At 37.6% G+C, this 10066-nt stretch overlaps 1 protein-coding gene across 6 annotated transcripts in view; it reads left to right on the forward strand.

Moving 5' to 3' along the window:
* Positions 1 to 9816, forward strand: part of LOC108755052 (oxysterol-binding protein 1) — a 17273-nt gene extending 7457 nt beyond the window's left edge. For 2 of the 6 annotated variants that reach the window (XM_018497789.1, XM_018497793.1), the window contains 9 exons: positions 210 to 415; positions 2043 to 2338; positions 3037 to 3229; positions 5502 to 5794; positions 5897 to 6132; positions 6230 to 6506; positions 6685 to 7064; positions 7796 to 8016; positions 8094 to 9816. In XM_018497789.1, coding sequence (XP_018353291.1) covers positions 210 to 415; positions 2043 to 2338; positions 3037 to 3229; positions 5502 to 5794; positions 5897 to 6132; positions 6230 to 6506; positions 6685 to 7064; positions 7796 to 8016; positions 8094 to 8236 — 2245 coding nt within the window. In that variant the 3' untranslated portion in view covers positions 8237 to 9816. The remainder of the gene's footprint in view (positions 1 to 209; positions 416 to 2042; positions 2339 to 3036; positions 3230 to 5501; positions 5795 to 5896; positions 6133 to 6229; positions 6507 to 6684; positions 7065 to 7795; positions 8017 to 8093) is intronic. The other 4 variants (XM_018497791.1, XM_018497794.1, XM_018497790.1 and 1 more) reach the window with 3 other exon arrangements.
* The last annotated feature ends 250 nt before the right edge of the window (positions 9817 to 10066 follow it).

Consider the following 10066-nt stretch of genomic DNA (forward strand, 5'->3'; position numbering starts at 1 on the left):
GTTTTTTTTTTTGAGGGGGAGGGAGAGGTGATCGCTTGGATAAATCTTGTTCACGGCCGAATCGTCCGGATCGTCATATTAAAAGTCGAGTCCGTCCCTCCCGATTGCAAACTCACGTCTGTCTTTCTCTGTGTTATTCGGCAATCTCGGGGCGACCTGAGAAGGACGCGTACCTGAGACTGTTGCGTCTCCGTTACTCCCTGTTTCAGAAATCCCGCGGAGATGTCTCACACTTGCCGCGGAACGATTTCCTTACACGGGGCCTTAATACACACGGTGGACGCCTGCACCTTCGTCGTGAGCAACGGCGGCACGCAGACCTTCCACATCAAGGCGTCGACCGAGGTGGAGCGGCAGCAATGGGTCACGGCTCTCGAGCTAGCAAAAGCCAAGGCTATCCAAGCGATGGAATCTGGTTTGTACGATTGTACAATAGATCGTGTCTGTGTATTGCGTAAACCTGTCGTTTTTTCGGTACATCTGGGTACATCGAAATTTTCTGGATGCTTTTTTTACCATTTAAAGGGAGCCTAAAGTCGTCTGCTTTATCAATTCAGTAGGATCTTCACGAACGTACAAATTTTCTAATTAACTAATCTTTTATATTAATTATCTAAGTCTAATTTTAGGAACTCAATATTGTTTGTTCACGCTAATCCCTAATTCGAATCAAGATTGTTTTATCATACACGTCCAAAGTATAGTATACCAAGCAAATATATTGTTTATACGAATCGACGCCGAAAAGCCGACGCAACTAATAAAACTAATTTTCCAACTTTTTTTTCGTTTTTAATATAATATAAACTCAATTGGTTGGTAATACATTATCCTTTTACATTTATACCTTAAAAAAGGATTTTCAAATCTATGTATAAAAGTAGTTAGAAAAATATTTATTTAAAAAATAAATGGTAATATAAGGTGACTTTAGGATTCCTTCAATCCTCCGTCTGCAATCTAAATCTTTTTCAGCATAAGCGAAATTGTACTCTCAGATTTCTTTGTTCTTCCTCATTTTTGCTGAACTTTTAATTTTTATAATGATAGCTTTAACATTTGAGTTAAAAAAGTTATTTAGTAATGTAATAGAGATGTGATTGAAAAATAACTTTGAAGTTTCTCGTATTTTTTTGAAAGCCTAAAACAATGAAAAAAAATTGGATTGGATAAAAAAAACCCAGATTGCAGACGGACGGAGTAAAAATATATGATATATTGCAAACAGAGAGTTAAATTAATAACTATGGAAGATTAATGTCTGCAAATAGTTTTGTTTAAAATACTTTAATTTGGCGCACAGAAAATTAAAATGTAATAAAATTTTCATTTTGATGGATTCGTCAATTAGAAACTATGATTTTATAAACATTAAAAAAAGTTTTAAAATCGATATGTATGAACGGTAACTTGAAAATTTTTATTAAATAAATTTTAATAAGCTAAAGTATTTCTCTATATATGTATATACAATACTCGTATATCAGCAGTTTAAGAAATAGGTATTGTAAAAAGGTATTTAAAAAAATGTTTTTGTGCGATGTAGTAAAATAAAATCAAATTCAATCTATTTCCTAAAGAGAGTCAATATATTTATTACGAATAGATTTTAACTTTATTAATTAACATTTATGAATTAACCTTCAGGAAAGGTTTATCTTTTTTATTCTCTTTACTTATTAAGTGTTTGAGAGATTGGAAAATATCCTGTATAAAATGTAGTATTCAGAATTAATGTGATTTATGTATTTTAGATATAAAGCTCGAATTGCAAAGTTAATATTAAACTTTGAGATTTTTTTCGTGAATTTAAATCAACCACATAGTTGCACATAGTATTAATAGAATATTCCGTTGCTATAATTAATTTTATGAACGTTCTTACATCTATTATATAGATTATTGTATTATACTGTGTGCGTGCGTGCGTGTATAATTAATGAATTTGATTTGCATCGCAAACGACTGCAATACCGATATGATGATTATACATTTGCATAACTGTCGTGTTGCATCTCTCTTTTTTTTTATATATTATTGAGCTTTAGTACTTCGGCGACGTTATGCGGCGAAATCTCTTTTAGAAGAAGAGGAGGAGGAATATCAAGATAACGACAATCAAAACGTAGAAACTGCGTCTGTGATTAAGGATCTAACGCGACGATTGGATGATCTACAAGCGTGCAATGACTTGATGCTTAAGCAGGGATCTGGGCTCCAACGAGCTTTATCCGATTTGGAAATGGTAGAGCCTCCGTCCCCCGAATTAGCAGCGAAATTCAAGATCGTCAGCGAACGAGCCACACTTTTTCGGATTGCGGCGAATGCTATGATTAGTGTAAGTTTAAACCAAACGATAATCTGCAAAATTGTACGACGCAAAGTATCAGCGAACGATGCTTTTTTTCTGCATTTATTTGCAAATCTTGTAATAGTGGCACCGCGTATCATATTATCTGATTAGAAAATCTATTTTTCCATTTAGAATTCCTGTTTTTCTCAATGTCAGGATATCAACAATCGTGACTGTAGTAATGTTTTAATACAGCACCATTAAGTCGCCAAAATCTTTAAATATTCTTAAAAAATCAAGTCGAGTTAAGGATATCGCATGATGTGGGATCTGAATAATGCTTTGAAAGATGATAACATTAATTTGCCATTATTTTACTGGACTTGCTGAATAAATTCTTGAACTTGTTTTGTGAACATCTCGTAAATCTTATCGTAACGATATTATATATATACGATATTATATAGCATGACTGAGCGTGATTCATCCAACGAGTGGAAAGAGAAGGGGGAAATCTCGAGATACAGTTAGTAATTAACTTTTCATATGAATGATACGTTCAAAGTCTATGTAGAAATTCACAAGATTTGCAGAGAGCAGAGTTTAATTCTCTTGCCAATCAGAGTTGTCTCATTCACGAAATTGCCCTCGACATTGGCATTCTCTCTATTGATGCGATTTATCACCGATGTGATCCCACACAAAACGCAATTTATGACAACAGATTGAACATGTTGTTGCAGACGAGCAGCGATTACTTGCAACTAGCCCAACAACAAGAGCCTAAGTGGAAAAAGATGCTACAGCACGAGCGTGATCAGAAAGTACGGATAGAGAAAATGGTCGAGCAGTTAGCTAGGCAACATTCCCACCTGGAGGAAGCCGCGCAACATGCGATTCCTTCAGCGACGCCTGCGGGAGGACACAGACCTTCACGTAAATAAATTGATTTCTATTCTTTTCTATTTCGTTTCGTTAGCATGCACTTGTTGGCGCATTTTTAATACTTTTACTGCCATATTATTGCTCAAAAGCATCAAATTTTATTTAGTTTTAGAAAACAACGATAATGAAATCTGTTTTAATTTGTTAAACAGAATTTCGTTTATTAATACTTAAAAACCGCTCTCTGAATGTATGCTTTTTAATTATATTATTTAGAATCAATTTTTCTTTAACAAAAATATTAAGTAACAAATCATTATTAACCGATTATTTATCGGTTTTATAATTTTTTATATGTTTGTATAACTAGCTCTAAATTAAAATTCTCTCTCTATAGAAGATAATATACCACCATCTGAACTTATCTGAAGAATAGTTTTATTACTCAAGATTTAAAAATCAAAATTAATTAAAATATTTTGAAGGATGGGAGGAGGAGAGAGAGAGAGAGAAAGAGAGAGAAAAAGAACGTACATTAGATTTATATATACGCTACACTACGTGAAGAAATATAATAGCGGCTCTGTCGAAATTTTAATTAAATGTAAATTTTTTTCTAGATAACATTTTTTTTTTACCACCAATCTTTTGTAGCATATTGAAACTAATTAAGTATGGCAATTAAATGATGTCTAAAACAGAAAATCTCCAGACTGAGGTTCCTTCAGACGGAACGAAAATTACACTTAAAAATTCGTATTCCTCGTTGACATTTAGCCGAGTTAGCCCTCGCTCGAGTCTGTATTTAATTTATCTTTTTTCTTTCTTATATAAAAAATGATATTCGTGACGTCGAAGCGGCAATTTAAATCTCAGCGGCTGCAGTCGCTTGTCCCTGTTCGCGCTAGGTGGCCTCCAGGAGGCATCGCCGCGCCGATACAACGCGTCGCGTTATCACGTGATTACGTCAGCCGTGGTCTACGCAGGTCTACGTATGTCTACGTATGCATCGTCCATCCGTAAATTCGTATTCGTACGGGTTACGATTGGCGCTATACACATAGGAGAAAATCGAGGGTTTATCCGCGCCGTGCTCTCATCTGACGTCTCCCGTCCCGTATATAGGTAACATAGTAATTTATGTATATCATACGTACGTCCGCACACGACACAGTCGGGTGTGCTGCTTCCGTTTCCTCCGAGAGTTGGAGGCTTAATCGGCGGGAGCCCCCGGAACGGTTAGAGCGGTCCCGCAAATCATGGAGAATCGTTCGTTCTTTCCGTTATCTCCGATAATGCGATACCCTGAGTTCCGAACGGCGCGATCGCTTTTGGTGCAGACAATGGGATGATCGGTGCATCAAAGGATAACGAAGGATACGATAATTCCCTAAGAAAAGCTTACAACGAGCACATTCGGTTTGTCGTTGGCGTTTCATAATGATTCTCGCGGTCACCGAGAGTCGCGGAATTGCGCGCGGAATCGAGAGGAGAGCGGAAATCGCGTGTGATTCGATTAGAGGGGAGTGTGCGTGAGTTCGTGAATCGTGTTGGTTGTATCGCTTGCGATAGCCTCCTTTTTTTATCTGTGCGCGCCTCGAAGAAAGAAGAAAGAGGGTATACTCGGGACGGAGCGAAGCCAAAGCGTTCCTCCGCAACGCCGCGCCGCGCCGCACCGCGTCAGTTTGAGCGAGCAGTGAGCAGGTCACGGGCCGGAGCGCTACGGAGCGCTACGGAGCGCTACGGAGCGCTACGGAGCGCTATCCGACGGCGCGGCGGCACATTCGATTCGATTCGATTCGACGCGACGCGACGGAAACGGGAGTCTGGAAAGGCAAAGGAGGGTGGGCAGAGCCGAGCTCGAGTTTATCGGTCGCGCGAAATGAACCCCAGCTCTCGAGACGGATCCACGCGGTGGACTTGCCGCGCGGGGCTCGCGGGACGTCAATATCGATTCTTTATTACGCGATACGATCTCACGAACGCGAACGCGGGTGACTCGCGTCAACTGGCATAACTTGCTCGCGCATGCCGTCGCGTCGTAATTTACACGCGCCTTTTCCTTCCGAGTTCCGCGTCATTCTCAAACGACCAACAATTCGATTCCGTCGCGCTGCGCCGAGATAAATACTTGATCCTTATCTCGATGCTTATCCAGACGATTTTCGTGCGATTAGTGACGACTCTGCGCAACACTCCGCGTTCACGTGCTCCGTCCAATTTTTTTACCTGTCCCACCTTGGAATTTCTACGCGACATCATACCTCGCATTCCGCGTTCGCGTCGCTTGTCGCTTGTCAAATGGAAAATTATCACTTTGCAGATCCCGCAATTACAACGTCACCGTCGGAGGATGAAGAGGATAACGCCGAATTTTACGACGCCCAAGAATCGGACACTTTCACACTAACTATACCCATCGCCACGAGCAATTCCATTTCCCATGCGAGAGATCGCACCGATTCCCAAGGTAGCGACGATGGCTCTAGTTCAGAGGGAGATCCAACGCCCTTGCCTGTCTCTGATTCCACTGGAGCTGATTCCTTCCTCATTGTGACCGATTCCACTGCTGCGCAGACTCTCTCGGCTGTTAGAATCACCAACAATCTGGATATTGTAAGCAAATTACATTCTTTCTCTTTTTTCCTCCTCTCAAGTAAAATGACACGTAACGTAGGATGTTAGATATGTTTTTTTTTTTAACACTCTGTAACACAGAAAAGCTGGCGATCCAATAATGACAGTAGCAGCACCGGGATGACCACCATTTCGAAACGGAAACGAAGGACCAGGGTACCTGACAAACCAAACTATCCCTTGAACCTATGGAGTATAATGAAAAACTGTATTGGCAAAGACTTGTCCAAAATTCCTATGCCGGTCAACTTTTCTGAACCGCTCAGTATGCTTCAACGATTAACAGAAGACTATGAATACGCGGATATTCTTGATAGGTATAGTAGTAAATATATAGATATTTTTAGTCGCGTCTTATTTATGCAAATAAATTGATGACTGATGTAATTTTTTTGCTTTTTTATACATAAATAGGGCTGCAGAATGTACAGATAGTTATGAACAGATGGCTTTTGTAGCCGCGTTCACTGTGTCTAGTTACGCTACAACCGCCGCTAGAACGGGAAAGCCTTTCAATCCCCTTTTGGGTGAAACTTACGAATGCGATCGTACGGATGATCTTGGATGGCGCTCGATTTCAGAGCAAGTGTCTCATCACCCGCCTATGCTAGCTCAACATTGCGAAGGAAAGAAATGGCGATGTTGGCAAGAGTTTACAATGGCTTCTAAATTTCGTGGAAAATATCTGCAGGTACAATGTCTTGATACATCTGATAAGACATACCGATTATACAATACATATCGCAAATAATCACTCAATCTCGTCGTCAAATCAAATTATTACGCGCATTGTTCTTGAACCATTGTTCTTTCTAAATATAATACAACCGTTTTTTGGAAATGTAATTTTATGATTTTGCTTGAATTAGGTGATTCCTTTGGGTACTGCTCATTTAGAATTTCATAGTGGCCAGCATCATTACACATGGCGAAAAGTCACTACTACGGTACATAATATTATAGTCGGAAGATTGTGGGTCGATCAGAGTGGCGATATGGATATTGTAAATCATAAGGAAGGTATCAAGTGCCATTTGAAGTACATACCGTACTCGTACTTTTCGCGAGACAGTCAGCGCAAGGTGAAGGGCGTAGTCATGAATTCCAACAAGGAAGTCAAGTGGGTAGTGCAAGGTACATGGGATTCGAAGATCGAAATAGCGCCGGTAATCAGCACAACTGGCACACCCGATAATCCAGTTTATAAAACAGGTCCTTATATATTAGCTTGGAAACGACGTATGCCTATGTAAGTATATAGCAATAATATCCGTGTAAAAATTAAACCTATTTACTTATTTTATTTCTTAAAGTTGTGTGTAAATTTTATATCGTTATCAACATATACATGTATAATATATGGACGACTTTTTCCAATAGAAATTAGATAATTTCCATGCTGAAAAGTATATCCCAAAACAAAAGTCGATTGAAAAGATCTTTTATTAGAGAAGAGGGCACAACTTTTTTCGCGATCGTTCAGGGATCGTTTTATTTCTACACTTTCTTTTGTATTTTTTTTTCGTAAAAATCGAAAATAATGATGCTGACAGTGACGTTACGCTGAAAGAAAAATTGTTACGTTTACGCGAAATAAAATTAATTAATAATTTTCTTATTGACTACGAAATTGCTATCAATTATGTTTCGGTCATTTAAAAATTAATTCTTGAATCAACAACTATGAATTAGTTTTTAAATTATTCAAGTATAATTAACAATTTCAACGATGTGAATGAGGACTTTATTTCAATGTTTTCATCAATTTTTTCTTGAATATAGCGCTCTTATAATTAATTAATTATAATAATTTATTCTCTCTTATAATTCGCTCTTATAATAATTTTCGATTAAATTACTAAATAAAATGATCCTCGCACGATCGCGAAATAATAAAAGTTGTATCCTCCTCTTTACTTATACATAATATCTTTAAAAAATATTTAAAATATATCTCAATACTTAAATATAATATTGCAGCGATGACTCTGAGAAATATTATTCATTCACGGAACTAGCGTGTCAATTGAATGAACCAGAAGAAGGTATAGCTCCAACAGATTCTCGGTTGAGGCCTGATCAGCGGTTAATGGAAGATGGACGGTGGGACGAAGCCAATGCAGAAAAATTGCGTTTAGAGGAAAAACAAAGAGCTACTAGACGAGCTCGCGAGCATGATTCCGAAAATGCTACAGCACAAGGTATGTTTGTTTGTATGATTAAATCGTGAAAATTAAGCTTCTCTTTTATGCTTATAAAATTTTGTATTTCTCCACAGGATTATCTTATGAGACGTACGAACCTCTATGGTTTAAAAAGAAGCAGGATCCGTACACGGACAGCCGTTGTTTTGTTTATAATGGCGAATATTGGGATCATAAAAGCAGAGGTGACTGGTCACGATGTCCAAACATATTTTAGTTCGTTGTATAGATAGATTCGATTGCAATAACTCTGTCATATACATGCAGTGCGTGAAGAAGTTTTGGATCGTTCAAAAGTGACGGTAGCCGAGATTAAAAGTCGCGACCGCTCGTGGTCGAGATTTAAATGCTTATGAAATAACGTTGACGTGATAATGGGGTTGTTACAGGATGTGGTTTAGCAATTAATTCTTCCAATGAAGTGGACGAAACTTGTTGGCAACTCTGACATGTACAATATGCAATTTGTACTTGCATGTCATCGCCTTCGCTATTATTTTCTACCTCTCTCCCTTTCTTTCTCCCCTTTTTCTTCCCTATCTTTCCTTTTGTCTCTTTTTTTCGAAGCTAATATCTAATTCCCTCAACATGATATTTTATTAATATGCACTTGCGTGCTACTTTTTTTAAGATTTTGTGCTGAATTAATGAGTAGCCAATCTTGAATTTTTGCGTTTATTACATTAGCTATATGTAGGAATTCGTAAAAAAAATCGAAGCTCGGGCAAGTCGAGAATGAATTCCGAATATTTCACTACTTTAGCCTAAAATCAAGATTGCAATAAGACTGTGTAAGAAGACGAGGATAAAAAAACTTTTGTCATTGAAGAGGAAGAATTTCAAATCAAGTTTAATGTGTTATTTTATAATATATTCAGTATTCTCAATTTATGTTTAGGTAAATATGAATCTAATTTTCTAGAAAGAATTTGAATTAAAGTTTTACCGAAAAGTCGCGATCGATATGCTATTGTATGTATATGCAAAAATCTTGTGTGTATTTCATTATTTTTAATCTATCGTAATCCATCGTTGAAAGTATTTGTATAAATACAGAGAAAGATGTGCAACGAGAATTAGAATCGAGTCGATACACTCGATTTGAATTAAAGATACGATGATTTCTCTCATTTATTTTTACAGAGGAAAAGAAAATACATCTCCATGTATTAAAAATTCAATTGATTTTTTAATGCATGCCAGTAAGTTTTAATTTTTTTTTTTTATAATTCTCTCATTGCGCATTTTCTACTCGATCTGATGTCTACAACAAAAAAGTCTGAAAAATGTTGGAAGTGTTGGAAATAAATCTTGATAGAGAAGAGTATTATGAATACAAGAGGAACAGTAAAACTATATACATTGGATTTATTCAGTGATTTCGAATACACGCGCGCCATAATTAACATTTTACACACGTAATAAACCGACGACGATGATGCTTCCAAGTTTGGTCAGCGTTTTTTTACAACAAACGATAAAGAGAAAAAAAAAAAGAAATCATGCCATTTCACGTCTGCACAGATTTCAAGCACGCTAGATGCGCTCCGAATACTTTATCAAGCTATAACGCAGAGGTACGCGACGCGCGTTATCACCGAAATGGAACGACAAAAACAAAGCGAGGCGCGAATCGAAGACTCCTAAGTGCTGCTCAGCCCGATTAAAGAAAATCGAAATCGGATCCCCGATCGTTTGTTCGTTTCTCGAAATTATTGCTGTAGCATAGAAAGACGCGTGCACCCATAGGTACGTGCGACCGATTTATAGCGAATGATTTGCGTGCGTACGTATGTATGTGTTTGTATGTATGTATGCCGGTATGTACATAAAGCGATTAATTGGTGAAACTTATTGTATATCCTTCTTACTTATGAGCACATAGGCCATTCCATTCGCGATATTATCAGGTACATACAAGCTGCCTTGTACAAGTATATACCTCGATAAACCGAACGGAACGACTAACTTGCAGCCAATGTCTATAATGATCATTACGCTAAGTCCTCTGGCTGTATTATAATTTTAATAGTTTATAATAATTGAA

This window comes from Trachymyrmex septentrionalis, unplaced genomic scaffold (assembly GCF_001594115.1).
Source record: "Trachymyrmex septentrionalis isolate Tsep2-gDNA-1 unplaced genomic scaffold, Tsep1.0 scaffold83, whole genome shotgun sequence".
Classification (NCBI taxonomy): domain Eukaryota; kingdom Metazoa; phylum Arthropoda; class Insecta; order Hymenoptera; family Formicidae; genus Trachymyrmex; species Trachymyrmex septentrionalis.